Source organism: Melitaea cinxia, chromosome 2, assembly GCF_905220565.1.
Source record: "Melitaea cinxia chromosome 2, ilMelCinx1.1, whole genome shotgun sequence".
Taxonomy (NCBI): domain Eukaryota; kingdom Metazoa; phylum Arthropoda; class Insecta; order Lepidoptera; family Nymphalidae; genus Melitaea; species Melitaea cinxia.
In genome coordinates, this window is record NC_059395.1 from 12,186,373 (window position 1) to 12,202,225 (window position 15,853).

Sequence of the window (15,853 nt, forward strand, 5' to 3'; positions counted from 1 at the left end):
GGGCGGTGAGGCACTACCTGCATCAAGGAGCGAATTTTCTGCAAACAGATTCGCTAAAAGGTTAACCTTGTCTGTCACAGTAAAGGCCAGCGATCCATCTGGTTTAAGCAGAGGAGGCAGCGAGGGACGGCAGAAGCTCATTTCAACCGACTTAGAGAGTGACCAAAATGCTCTACTACCGCGCGGATGGGAAGCTAGTTGGGGTCCGATGCGTTTAATACGGTTGAAACGAGCCTTTTGTAGGACTTGGCAGCAGAGTTGAACGCTCTCGTATCTTTAGAAATCAACTCCCTTTTGGAATTAAAAGGGGGGATGGTAGGTAGACTGACTCATCACGAAACCTCCGAAACTATAACATCTACAAACTTGAAATTTGGCAAGTAGGCTCCTTATAAGACGTAGGCATCCGCTAAGAACGGGTTTTACGAAACTCGACCCCTAAAGGGGTAAAACGGGGGTTGCAAGTTTGTATGAAAGTCCTATGTTTTTGAAGTAACAGACTTGAAATTTAAAATGTATGCTCTATAGATGATGAGAAGGTGTCCAAACAATGTATCTTTAGAAATCAACCACCTTTTGGGGTTAAAACGGCGGATGGTAGGTTTACTCACTCATCACGAAATCTCCGAAACTATAACACCTAAAAACTTGAAATTTGGCAGGTAGGTTCCTTATAGGGCGTAAACATCCGTTAAGAACGGATTTTACGAAATTCGACCCCTAAGGGAATAAAACGGGGGGTGGAAGTTTGTATGAGAGTCCCATGTTTTTGACGTAAGAGACTTGAAATTTAAAATCTATGCTCTTTAGATGGTGAGGAAGCGTCCAAATAATGTATCTTTAGAAATCAACCCCCTTTTGGGGTTAAAGCGGGGGATGGTAGGTTGACTCACTGATCACAAAATCTCCGAAACTATAACACCTACAAACTTTAAATTTGGCAGGAAGGCTCCTTATAGGGCGTAAACATCCGCTAAGAATGGATTTTACGAAATTCCACCCCTAAGGGGGTAAAACGGGGGTTGAAAGTTTGTGTGAAAGTCCCATGTTTTTGAAGTAAGAGACTTGAAATTTAAAACGTATGCCTTATGGATAATGAAAAGGTGTTCAAATAATGTATCTTTAGAAATCAACTCCCTTTTGGGGTTAAAACGGGGGATGGTAGGTTTACTCACTCATCATGAAATCTCCGAAACTATAACACCTACAAACTTTCAATTTGGCAAATAGGTTCCTTATAGCGCGTAGACATCCGTTAAGAATTGATTTTACGAAACTCGAACCCTAAAGGGGTAAAACGGGGGTTAGAAGTTTGTGTGAAAGTCCCATGTTTTTGAAGTAAGAGACTTGAAATTTAAAATGTATGCCTTATAGATAATGAGAAGGTGTCCAAATAATTTATCTTTAGAAATCAACTCCCTTTTGGGGTTAAAACGGGGGATGGTAGGTTGACTTACTCATCACGAAACTTCCGAAACTATAACAGCTATAAACTTGAAATTTGGCAAATAGGCTTCTTATAAGTCGTAGACATCCGCTAAGAACGTATTTTATGAAATTCGACCCTTAGGGGGATAAAACAGGGGTTGGAAGTTTGTATGAAAGTCCTATGTTTTTGAAGTAAGAGACTTGAAATTTAAAATGTATGCTCTATAGATAGTGAAAAGGTGTCCAAATAATGTATCTTTAGAAATCAACTCCCTTTTGGGGTTAAATCGGGGGATGGTAGGTTGACTCACTCATCACGAAACTTCCGAAACTATAACAGCTACAAACTTGAAATTAGGCAGGTAGGTTCCTTATAGGGCTTAGACATCCTTTAAGAACGGATTTTACAAAACTCGACCCCTAACAGGATAAAACGGGGTTTGGAAGTTTGTATGAGAACTCAACAACCGCTGGATGGTACATCCATCCAGGATGTACAAAGATGAAAGGCAGGGAGGTAGATTATAGTTAGTAGACGTCCGCTAAGAACGATTTTGCGATATTCCACCGCTAAGGGGGTTTAATTGGGGTTAATAGTTTGTATGAAACATATACAGCAGCTATAAGTTTGCCTGATAGGTTATTTATACTGCAGCCTGAAGATAAAACTAAAAATGTGGTGCATAGAGAAGTTTTATAAAAATAACTATTAAATTATATGTGGATAAACATTTCAAGTGACTGAAATAAAAAAATAATTGGCGTTAAACATGTTAATAGTAATGCATATCTTCATAACCACGCGAACGTAGTCGCGGACGACAGACGAAAGTATATGTGATCGATTCCTTCAAAATTTACTGAACGGATTTTCATGCGGTTTCACCAATGGAGAGAGGGCTTCAAGAGGAGGGTTTACGGAATGGCTAAGCCGATTTCGATGATAGTTTCACTGGAAGTTTGCCGGGAAAACTTTGTGACACACTGATTTCTACGCGGGCGAAGCCGCGGGCACAGCTAGTATAGAAATAAATAAAATTGGAGTGACTGTTTGTAATATTAAAATAACCGTTTTTTACTAAATGTATATGGATGTATACACGGTACATTTACTAAAATATTTTTTTTTACAATTTTTATCTGTCTGTCTGTCTGTTTGTTCCAGCTAATCTCTGAAATGGCTGGACCGATTTTGACTGGACTTTCACTGGCAGATAGCTGCCGTAATAAGGAGTAATTAAGGCTATTTTTATTTTAGAATTTTTTTATTTAGTAACTCTGCAAACTGAACAACAATTTTTTTAAATTCCACGTGGACGAAGTCGCGTGCCCAGCTAGTTATAACATAAATATGCAACTTACTTGCCCTACTAATGCTTTAATAAAATTAATAATTAAATTATAATTATTCATAAAATTTCCATCGTGTTTACGTTAGTGACGTATCAATGACCGAGTCATCTGAGTTTTATGGTTATTTATTGCAAATTTTCCCATGTCTTCCGAACATATTTTTTTTCCAAATCTGTTGATTTTAAAGCTATGTAGTAATGAGCTGTACTTACTCCTACTATTTTTTTTTCACGTATAATTTCAGCTATGGATACCTCACGTTCATAAAATGAAGGACCCCAGTGTACTAACACGTACCACGCGTAAACTACACTTTTGGGTAGCGTTGCCAGGTTGTCAAACTAGTAGCCGGACAGACTAGCCAGTTTGGCTGGACATTTAGTTAAAAAGGTCGGCTACCCTAAATTATTAAGGGTTTAGTGGCTTAGTATTAATAGGACATACTACTCGTAAGTAAAATCAGGACTGGTCAAAATTAAAAAGCTTAAAAAAAGCTGGACAAGTCGGTCGTCCCTCAATTTGGTCGGGTACGCATTTAAAAAGGCTTTTTTAATACAGTTGCTCAAAAAGTGGCGTATTGCAGGGACGTATAGCGTTCGGGATGTGGGCTATTACATACTCGTGCTTTTTTTTTACCTTTCCGGAACTCGTGCGTTCTCTTTCCCAACTGTCAAAAAAATGTCTGTTATAAAGAAAAACCAACCATGAAGTTTTTACTAAAAAAAATTCATAGAAGTTTTTATGATTCATGCAAATACGTATATTTCTAAAAAGAAGCTACTAATTTGTTTCAATATCAGATTTAATGATTTGATTGAATGAATTTTGATTGTTTTAGGTTTCATTTCATTTCATCTCATTAAATTTCATTTTCATTTAATATCAATAAAAAACTTCTACTGAAGAATTGGCTGTATGGGCATAGTTCCCTTTGCCTACCAGAATGGGTGAAGAAAAAAAACTCCACTTATATTCTACGGTTGGCGCCATTTTTCAGATATTTTCTTTATTAAATTGCTTCATTTTTTCGCAACTGTATTAAACATAGTCGTTCAGTACACGTGCGGAACCGTCATTGCAACTTGTTCCGACTGTCAACCCTCGCCTTAGGCTGCGCCTCGGCTCGGGTAGACATTTGTCAGAACTCTTTGCAATGACAGCCTTTCCACACTTGTAATGAAATATACTATGTCCGACTTTATGTAGACGCCTGGCAACGCTACTCGTGCCGTAACGAACGGCAGCAGTGAGCTACGACGTTGTTACAGAGCGGCTGCGCGGCGCGCTCGCAGTCAGCGGCGGGCGGGCGGAGCGCGTCCCCGCGCCGCTCGCTCTCGCCGCCCGTCTCCGCGCCGCGCTACGCAGGTCCACGCACGCTCTATACTGCATATGTGGTTACTTCGACACGGAACACGTCTACTGCTTCCGATGAAATCACTGATTGAACTGCATATAAACTCGAGTTTCTAGAGAGTGTCGCCGTGGTCCTGCTACGGTGATCTCGGACACTTAAGATTAATTGAGCATTACTTTAAATGTAGCAAAGATTTATTTTTTACGAACAGACATTCTATCGGAACGTCAGTTTTGGACTAGGATTTAGACTAGAACTAGGATTTTATGTACTAAATTTCACGTATGAGAGTCAGTGTAGATCGATGTCAATTAAATCTTTAGGATTACATTTTTCGGGCCGGATGTCAATATAACAGGTCCAGCTCGACTGCTGTTCTGGTAAAGGGTTTCTTTTCCCGGTCGTGGTCTTACAGTTTTGCTGTGTGTACGAAAGGTACTAACGTCCGTAGTATATCCGCGGAGATGATGGCCGCACTCTAGCGCGGGCGCGCCGGACCGCGGATCCGGACCCCGCACGGAACACACCGTCGTGACTTGCACGTTTCGCGATCATTACCACTTTACTGCCACTTACTATTCTACCTTCCTTCATTTTTGTTTCACGCATCTTCCGCCCTCATCCTGTACCTAAGAGCACGCTAACCACTCGACTTGTAATCGTTGTACTCATGAGCCTTCATGAATGCAACTTGTAACTTACGATGATCACACTGTGTTTATTATTGCATGCCATTCTACTACCTTAATTCTATTTCCGAGGCGACTTTCGTAAGTTATTTTTGAACTTATATAATTATGCGGTACTTTATTTCGATTAAAATTTTAACATAAGTTAAGTCATTGATCACGATATTTATACTTAGTGAAAAAAGTTACCAATACTTTTATAAACGATATATTATATTATCATCAACTTAAAGAACGGTTGATTTAATCGGTCGGTATTTCAAGTTTAATTAGTAAAAGGTAGTGACTAAAGGGTGGAAAGCAGCTTCCATTACGTTGCAGTGTGCGAGGAGCGCGGCGACACGCGTCTGCCGACGCACGCGTACGCACCGCGGTTCCAGTCGCGCTCCGCCACCGCCACTCCCACCACTAGCCCCAAGAAGCGCCAGCTGCCGCAAATACCACACCAGGTATGTGACTCCAGTAACTTTATAGCAATGACCAAGCCCTATAAAAATTTTCTTAAACAGTGACAAAAGAGCAAATAAAAATATTATTTCGTATGCAGCAGAGTGGACAAAGAGCAATGCGAGCACAGGTGTCTGCGGATCTTGAAGAACGTAAGTGGATCGCCCCGCACCACATTGGCGCCACACTTACCTACCGCAGCACGCCACAAGGTCAATACATCCATACCCTCACTTGCTATTTCGTCGTCATCTGCGAACTTCTGACGTTAACCAAACACAAGAGGCTCATTGTGTCACAAACAGAACCTTTGAAATTTTCTTTAACTGAAGATAAATTAACAACATTGAAGTAACGAACTAAACAGAAAAAAATACAATCAACATGAAAGGAATCTCCAAATTAAAAATTATGTTCAAAATTTGGAGAAAATGTTCTAAATTAACATAGAAAACATAACATTACAAATTTTACATCAAATACTCACAAGAATAATATGTATGAAATTTGTTAAAATACGTAGGCAGATAAATTTAAGTAAGTTAAGTAAGTAAATATGATGCAATATTATAATAGAACTTCATTACCGGTAGAAAGTATAGATACATCCGAATTGTATAAGAACTTATTATTGGCGACGTAGGCATTACACACATGTTACTTCTTCCTTTTACTATGCACATAAAGTTCAGTTAGCGTCTCCTACAAACATTCTATCCTCCTAAATCAATTGTGTATTCATCCTATGGGATGTGGATAGTTTAAAAAAATATAGTAAACTTATTTAGGCTGGGAGAGACACTATGCTGGGTTGTCAGACTCTGAGCTAGCGGCGCGAGGTGGTGGCTGGGCGCCTCGGCGTCGTCTCTCGCCAGACGCGACTGCCGCTGACTCAGACCTCGAATCTGTTGCCTCCGTCACCTCTAGTGCTTTCAGCACGCAGTCTGAACGGCCACGTCCCACAAGGATGCTAAGGTGACATAATATTAAATAATATCTTATTACTATAAATTCATGGTTTACATTTTCTCTAACTTTTGAACGAATTTGAAAAACACACAAAAAAAAAACAATTGTACTATTTATTCGATATTTTAAAACACTTTTATATTACTTAATTTAGCCTCTCTCCCTACCACACATTATTAGCAAAAATAAATATCTTACACCGTTTACATCTATTTTCTTTTTGCTTAAATCTTTTGAGTAAAAAAACTTAAAAAGCATTTTGCATATAAAATCGATTCATTATTGGTTGCTTCCATGCTTTACAGCCGGATGCAAACGCTTCCCATTTATAGCACTTCCTCTTTCTGTAATAGTTCACCCTCTGCCCTTGAGTATTATTTTGATGAGTCAGTGGCCGGGACATTTAACGCTACTCAACATTTGTTCCGATATAACTGTAAGACGCCATCTGAAAAGTCGCGTCGCTCACGTCCCAGCCGCCGACAGCGTCGTACCTTAGCACGCAGTCGTTCTGCCGGTGCCTGTTCTAGAAATGCTTTCGAAATGACTAACAGTTACAGTGAATATCCTGACATAAATATTTATTCAAATGAAATAATCTATGGAAATCATATTAATTCATATTATAATAATTCCGATTCATACAGTGCACATGGGAATAAAATCACTAAACCTTATTTATCGTCTAAAACTAAAACACAGAAACCCTTTAGTAAAAGAAAATTACAAAAGCAACCTACTCGATATTATCAAAAACTTAATAATATGAATGACGACGATTTATATAAAAAATACGACGAAGTAATGCAAAACCTTACAGTAACGCCGTTAAGACCATTGTCCGACATTCCGTTTTCTAAAACTTCTAACGAAATAAGTTTGAGTGAAATTTATCTTGACACCCATATAAAAAATCAAGATGATACACATCATCATTATCACGGTTACGCAAGTGACGATAGCATACCTGAAACTACGATTCATATCAGTGTAGAGAAGCAAAACAGCTTAGATATACAACCTTATAACATTCATCAAAATGTGGCATTAAGTCCTAAATTATCGGAATTTCATAGTAATTCCCATTCTTGCCCTTTAATTACATATTTCGAAAGAAAAAAATATTTGTCGTTAGATTTAGAAACAAATAGTAAAGATCAAATTGACTTTCCAGAATATAACATAATAACTAAAGATAGTAGTAATGTAATTTGCAGAAGTCGCTCAGATTCGATGGTTTCAATAAAAAGTACCCCCACTTATTCCAAACCTGTGATACTAGAGGAAAGGAACGCAATTGTTAAAAAAATGTACGTGCCGACGATGAATAACAAAGGTCCCATAAAAACGAATTTAAAAGAGTACAAAATTTTGAATAGTTGTAAAAATGAGGATATATATTGTAAAAACAAAATAAGATCATGTAACAATCCTCATAGTCCTACGTCATTTCCTACCCAACGTAGTCTAGACAATTTGTTAAATAACTCATTAGGTGACGGAGAAAATGCTTACACCCCTACTGCTGCAACCTATCATTTAATCCCTGATTATAGTAAAATGGCTAATTCTTTATCTGTTGGTCTCTCTCCCACAAACCTCGGCTCGCCCTGTGGTCTGCTTACATCCGACGCCCCGCACTTACCACCCGATGACACTCATCACAAAACCACCGAAGCGACGACATACCTTCATGGGGATCGTGACTCTACTGTTGCTGAAAAAACAAAACCTCGGACGTCGTCTCATATGGAGCCTAATTCACTACAAAATGATGGAAATCCCATCACGAAAACGACAAACGCTAATTCTGAAACTGACTTGAATACAACCGAATGTAGTAACGATTACGGTGGACGTGAGAATGGGCGCAATAATAGCCAACAACAGCCTCTCGAGAGAAGGGAGTCGAGGCGAGGGCAATTCACTAGAAGTCTTAGTAATGCCGATGTGCCTCCTGATGAAAAAGCAGGTATAATTTCATATTTTTATTCATCTCATTATTTTATATTACAAAATAGAACAGATACGCAGGAACATCTTATATTTTGAAGATAATATTTAATTAGTTTATTTATTTATTTATTTATAATATAATTTTTATAAATACAAACTCAAGATGGCAGTCTTAGTGACACTGCGCTCGGTGGAACCAGTGAAATAGAACCTGTCAACGATGACGCTCTTCTTAAAGCGGAACCAAGAGACTACTTTGGGCCCGGAATGGGAAAGAAAAGCAACTCGACGTCGCAACTCTCAGCAACAGGTAAAGTTTTAAATATATATATTTTTTTATTATTGATATTATAAGTCCGCATAACATATTAAGTATTTGTTAGTTGAGATAGAAGGTGAAATACAAATGTACTTTGCAAAACAATAAATACGTTTATAATATTTAAGAGATGTGGATTAATCGACAGGAAGGAAAAGAAGGTTAGGTTTCGGTAAACGAGGGAAAAATTCTTTCACGGTTCAACGCAGTGAAGAAGTGGTGCCTGGGGAAATGAGGGGGGGCACCGGAGTATCACGAGCCTCTTCAGCCTCCAGCGAAAACGACGATGACAGGTTCGCGGCGCTTATACCTGTCGCATTGACACAATAGTGCGGGGCTCTGAGGCGGTAGATCTTTCGCGTCACGTTGCCTGCTACGTTAAATTTGGCCAACTTAAACTACCAGTTAGGAGACAAATAAGAGTAACGACCAATAGAGACTAATACAAAATGCATAATATAAGACAGCATGCTACGAAAAACCACTTCGATAAATGTATGTGTAATGTTGCTTTGCAGCGTCAGCTATGTAGAGCTTTTACTGGTAAATGTATATATTATGGCCATCTATCTATCGACGAGCGAGTGTTGATAAAAAATTATTAGTTAAATGGAGGAGTTATTTTAGTTAAATGGAGTTTTAAGCGCAAATGTGGTGAATGTTTAATTTAAAAATTAACATTGTCTGACGGTGGATGTAGGTACCTAATGTTGCAGTTGTCCACACAATTGTAAGAGAACAATTTTACTTATACTAGTTTCGCTACTTCTCGAAACAATGCTATTAACAAAAAAAAATTATGTGGTGTCATGGGACACTAGGTAGGAACGAAGTACCTTCGGATAGTATAGAAGCAACACAATTTGAAAAAAAAAATGTTGAATTTTATATATATTTTCTAGTTCTTGATTTTTTTTTTTTAATTTTGTTGATTGGTTTTTAATTAAGTACATATAGGTATTTAGGAAATTTAGTATTTTAGAAAATAACAAATACCGTAAAATAAAATAAATCAAACAAAATAATAATAATAATAATAATTCAAACTATTAAGTGAAATAAAAAAACATATGGCTTTATTTATTTTTGTCGACAGTATAAAATTACATAAATAATTTAAAAAAGTTTACTAGTAATATTTTAGTTTTACAAACGTCATATTATACAGTCGTGTGACTGATATTACGTCACTTTCGTTATATATTTTTCTTACGGTTTTAGTATCACATTTTTTTCAGTTCGCTTGCCCAGCCAAATGTCAAGCCTGCCGTAAGGAACTTCGTTCCAAAAAATAAAAAGATTTTAAAAATAATATGCAGCACACCCAAATAAGTAGGCTTCGACTAAAACAAAAAACATCTACAAATATAAAATTATACCTACTTTTTTTACGTAAAACAGACAATGTTGATTGGCTTTGTTTGCGAAATCTCTATTAATTAGAGACCTGTAATCATATTTTAAAATAATAATTATTACATAATGTGGACTATAAATTAAAATTATTGAATAAAAATAATGTAATAATTGGCATGAGTATACGACGGATATTGAATATGTTGCGTGTCTGCGCGGACGCGCGTTTCTCGCGTAGACGGCGGCAGCGGCGCACGTCGCAAGCGCTCCGGGGCCGCCACCACCTCCTTCCAGCGCTCGCACGAGGTGTGCTCCACCAGCCTCGTCTCCATATCTAGCTCGGAAGGATCCTCGTAAGTCGCTCGCTCGCCCGCTCCGTCCTTTGCAGCCCGACATCTCTGTGTGCATCGATGTTACTCGCGTCTTCTCCTCTAATCCCTCCTTCCGCCTTCGTCTTGTACGCATGATGCCGTTTTGTATTGGTGTTTTTTTTACTACACTATATTCCGTTCAGCGCACACGCGTCTTCTCATGTTTAGGTATCTCACCCACTCGGATAAGTAACAGGTATCTGAAACTGCGTTCTCGACAGTTTTCATCAATAAAGTTGCATTTTCAGAAGAACTGCAGACATAAAGGTGCTTTACTGTAAAGGTACGCTGCACGAATATCGTTGGTAATTACATATTGCCTGAAAGCCTAACGATGTTTGCACATTTCTGTTCTGGATCGTTTGTCTTCCTATTTTATCTATTAAATATTTATCTTACTTTCCTATATTGCATGTCTCATAATATCACACACACCATATCATTCCATGGAATTTTTCTGTTGTATTTAAACACGTTAATTGTCATGTATTAAATATTACACTATTATTAAATAGTGTAATAGTTAATTCATGACAATTTATTATTTACATTTTTATACGTAATTTGTAATACTAAAATATTGTAAATTCAGAGTAGGTACGATTTTTTATTAAATAATTCTGTTGTAACATAATAACATTCCACCTTATAATATAAAAATGAAAATCAACTTCACATTTTACAAATTTTTTCATAAACGTATATTTAAAACAAAAGTTATTACATTTTATACAGTATAAACATAAATATTTTATTGTGTTTAAGCAGCAGCTACAAAATGTCGAGTCATTGTTGTACTCGAGAGGATCGTCTCAAGCACGATTTTTCACCCTAAATTATTATACAACGTACAATAATAAAAATGTAAAGATCTTTACTTCATAAATACATAATTATGGCGGAAAAAACTTATTTTTTTTAATGTAAAACAGTTGTTTTAACTTAACTGAGACATATTGAAACGTATTTTAAAAGATAAAATCAGTAACCATTTTTATCACCTCATCGTTAGGAATATTAGTGAAGGGCTGCTTCGAGCTTTAAGATCTCTAGCATTGATAAAAATTGCGGTCTCCACAAAAAATAAGAAGTAATTATAATCAAAAGAGATTATCCGCTACGCAGCGTTCGTGATTATTTACTTTAAACATGATCTGTATATATTTTATTGTTTTGATGAACAGATTATTAGTATTTTGTGAAATGATACGATTCCCATCGAAATGGAAATATTACTGTGTCAATCTTCTCTGTACCCAGCTACTAAAACAGAACGAAATTCTTAAAATACTTTTACGCTTTGCTCTAAAACTTCGACTTCTAGACATAACCACTGATCTTTACTACACTCCGATGATAAGCATTTATTGCAAATACCCTTTCCCTATAAATTTGATACCTAAAGTCCGTTGCATCTGAAGACTACCGCCCTTTTCTTCACTATTGTATCAATGTTGTATTTTTAAGTTTCTTGGTAGATAATGTGTATTGAGTACCCGGTTTTAGTGAAAATCTAAGTTTTGTTTCATTTTATAATTTATTTAAAACTTATTGAAATTTATTTAAAATATAAGCAACAGAACTTGGATTTTGATTTTTTAACCGACTTCAAAAAAGGAGGAGGTTACTCAATTCGACCGTATATAACTTTTTTATTTTTTTTGTATGTTCCGGGATAACTTCGTCGTTGTTTTAAATTTCCATGGTTCTAAACATTATTTGAATTCGTTTTTTCGGGATTTATACCATGTACCTTTACGGTGAAAGGTACATGGTATAAATCCCGAAAAAACGAATTCAAACAACTTCGTCGTTTATGAAACGGTTTTGATAATTCTTTTTTTGTTGGAAAGAAAATATCCTAAGTGTGGTACCATGATAAGGAAACTAGGATCTCATGATGGGTGTATTACTGGGTGTACCGAATTTGATGATTTTTAATTTAATCGAAAGCTGATGTTTATCATGTAGTCACATTAAAATTTCATCGAGATCTGATTACAACTTTTGGAGTAATCTTTGATAATGCGTATTTACTTGACTATTTTTTCGTCTACCTACGTTGTATTACTTGTCGATGAAATTGAAGTCGGTTTTTTACGTTTGCCAGCAAACACAATTATTATCAGATTAAATTGAGACTAAGGCTTGTTATTCACAATTCAAATATTTGAATTTTTTTTTTCAATGTTATATTCGTGTTACTTATAAAATGTAAGGTAAGTAAAATTAATAAGTTAAACCAAACAAGCATAAACTTTTACAATTTTTTTAAAAAACATTTTTATTTTAATTGTGAAAATTTAGATGGTCTCCTGGGATGCGTGGATCAGGGTCATCCGATGGTGGTGGCTTATCGGACTTTATAGACGGACTGGGCCCTGGACAACTAGTTGGAAGGCAGCTTTTGGGCGCACCTACGTTGGGTGATGTGCAGCTATCCATGTGCTACCAAAAAGGATTTCTTGAGGTGACGTTAACATTCCGATGTAAATATTAGAACCTTGCAATCAATTGGAGATTTACATTCATAGTTGTTTCACCGGTTATGTAAATAAATAAATATAAAAACATTTCTTTCAGTTTATTCCAAAATATTATCTATACAAATAAATAAAATTGAAGTGTCTGTTTGTAATATTAAAATAACCGCTTCTTACTAAATGCATATTGATTTATACATGGTACATATCCCAAAATAACATTTTTTACAATTTTTGTCTATCTGTCTGTTTGTTATATCTAATCTCGAAAACGGCTTGACCGATTTTGACGGGACTTTCACTGGTAGATAGGTGATGTAATAAGGAGTAACTTAGGCTACTTTCATTTTATAAATTTATTTATTTTATAACTCTCCGAACAATAACTTTTTTATTAAATTCCACGCGGACAAAGTCGCGGGCACAGCTAGTGGTTAATAAATTGTGTTATTAAATAATCCCTATAGGTAGAAGTAATCCGAGCTAGAGGGTTGCAAGCTAGACAAGGCAGTCGAACGCTGCCAGCTCCTTACGTGAAGGTTTACTTAGTGAGTGGTAAACGATGCATCGCTAAGGCCAAGACCAACACGGCTAGACGCACTCTCGATCCCCTGTATCAGCAAACACTCACCTTTAGGGAAAACTTTAAGGGATGTATTTTGCAAGTAAGTAATCTTTTTATTAGCATTGGCTTACCTTGTTATTTTTTATAATTTCACGAACTATACAAGGTGGGAGAGACCTACATTCAGATATCACGTGTATTTATTTGTCGTTGAACTCGCAATTTCTAAACCTAAGAAAACAACCAACAACCTTGATGCCTGTCTAGAAATTTGTATCACAATGCTTAATTTATTAAAATTGAATCAGATTATCTTGTATATATATTTACAAAATATTCCTTATGAGTAATATTATAAAGTTGAAAAGTTAGTTGCAGATGCTGTGTGGCTACGGCAGTAAAAAATATAGCCACCCCCTCTCTTCCCGTGATGGTCGTAAGAGGCGACTAAGGGATAACACAGCTCCACTACCAACTTGGAATTTATAAAGCTGACTGATGGCGGGATAACCATCCAACTGCTGGCTTTGAAGTACACAGGGCGAAGACGGGCAGCAACATCTTCGGTGCGATAAAGCCAGCCCTGCGGTCACCAACCCGCCAGTCCAGCGTGGTGACTATGGGCAACACACATGAGTTCGCCCTCTCTTCCCGTGGGTCTCGTAAGAGGCGACTAAGGGATAACACAGTTCCGCTACCACCTTGGAACTTAAAAAGCCGACCGGTGGCGGGATAACCATCCAGCTGCTGGCTTTGAAATACACAGGCCTAAGACGGGCAGCAGCGTCTTCGGTGCGACAAAGCCATCCCTGCGGTCACCAACCCGCCTGCCCAGCGTGGTGACTATGGGCAAAACACATAAGTTCACGTTATTTTTGGCGTGAACTTGTGGAGGCCTATGTCCAGCAGTGAACTGTAAAGGCTGTAATGATGATGATGATGACATGAGTTCGCGCCATTTTTGGCCCGAACTTGTGCAGGCCTATGTCCAGCAGTAGACGGCGATAGGCTGAAGTGATGATACATCTATTTAAAGATAATATTCTGAGAATTACTATATACGTTGCACAAAAATAAACGTGATTTCTGGGTAGGGAGAGAGGCTTAGTTTTAAACCTCATTAAATATCACCTTAGGGGGGAGGGGGGGTAGGTGGTCAAAAAATGTTAAAAAGCATCACGTGATTAATGGACGACCTACCACGATAAATATTTAGGTATGCATTTAGCCTGTAACATCTCACTGCTAGGCATAGGCCTCTTTTTCGATGTAGGAAAAGGTGAAAGAGAGGATTGGAATTTAATCAAATCAAATTTAAAAAAACTTTATTCAAATAAGCCCCATGAGCACTTTCGAATCGTCATTTTACAAATTAATATTTTAAGGTGTTTATTATTTTTGTAAAAATTAAGCTACCACCGATTCGGAATGTAGATTCTGCAGAGAAGAAGCGGCAAGAAACTCCGCAGTTACTCTTTTGAAAATAATATATAAACTGTGTTTTAGTACGAAATTAGTACCTAATATCTTGCATGAAATACAGCGTCACTATAATAAGTCCACACATGTATATCAACTGTAATATAATAATCCTATCCTAGTAATCCTGTACCGAATAATACGCTTTATCTATTAACTTTTTTTTAAATAAAAATTTTCAATTTGTGTTGAGACAATTCCAAAAAAAATTGTGGGATTTTATTATACATGCGATTACCATAACCCAGAAAGTATACGTTTATAAAGCAATGAGATGAGATGATAACTTAATCCACCACGCTCCACTACGGGTTGTCGGATATGTTCCCTTCTATGAGTAATGATATCAGGTATTTATGGTAATAACCGGGATTGACGGCCTAACGTGCTCTCCGAGACTCGGTGGGGAGACCCACAAGGACAGATATCCAAACCGGAAAGAAGTATTCGTACAAATACCAATCCGACCGGGAATCAAACCCACAAACCGTCGGTGTTTTAGGTGCGAGTAATCGTACTCCCACCACTACACCAAAGCGGCTGTTTAATATTTCGGTATACGATTGTTTATGTAGGAACCTATGGTCGACGAGCGTAGTGCGTTTTTTATTCATTAGGTTGCCTGGAAAAGATCGCTTTTCAGCGATAAGTCCTTTTAATTTAACTTGTAATACTATGTTAAAATCGATCTGATATTGTATTGTTTCTGTTTTGGTGTACAATAAAGTGTATTGTTATGTTATGTTAATCACATTTTATTGACCAGTGCTTTTGTTTTTATAAAGGTAACGGTGTGGGGTGATTATGGTCGTATAGAAGGAAAAAAAGTTTTCATGGGTGTAGCGCAAATTATGCTGGACGACTTGAATCTTTCTAACATCGTCATCGGCTGGTACAAGCTGTTTGGGACTACGTCACTGGTAATTATCTTACGAGTATAACAAAAACTATGTCAAGAAATACTATTGACCTTAACAAAATTTACGAATGGATAACTATATTATTGCTATAAATTTTAATGCTATTCTCAGGTCATTCTAAGTACTTTTATGCTGTCTTGAATAATTAATTGAAATGTATTCAA

At 37.0% G+C, this 15,853-nt stretch overlaps 1 protein-coding gene across 1 annotated transcript in view; it reads left to right on the forward strand.

Annotated features, from left to right (window-relative positions):
* The window catches only part of LOC123661585 (regulating synaptic membrane exocytosis protein 2), a 35,190-nt gene that overhangs the window by 18,863 nt on the left and 474 nt on the right, over positions 1-15,853 (forward strand). The window contains exons 12-21 of the mRNA XM_045596540.1: positions 4,050-4,146; positions 5,146-5,273; positions 5,372-5,483; positions 6,060-6,246; positions 6,546-8,212; positions 8,360-8,506; positions 8,664-8,808; positions 12,550-12,712; positions 13,193-13,390; positions 15,555-15,689. Of these exons, the coding sequence (XP_045452496.1) occupies positions 4,050-4,146; positions 5,146-5,273; positions 5,372-5,483; positions 6,060-6,246; positions 6,546-8,212; positions 8,360-8,506; positions 8,664-8,808; positions 12,550-12,712; positions 13,193-13,390; positions 15,555-15,689 (2,979 nt within the window). The remainder of the gene's footprint in view (positions 1-4,049; positions 4,147-5,145; positions 5,274-5,371; positions 5,484-6,059; positions 6,247-6,545; positions 8,213-8,359; positions 8,507-8,663; positions 8,809-12,549; positions 12,713-13,192; positions 13,391-15,554; positions 15,690-15,853) is intronic.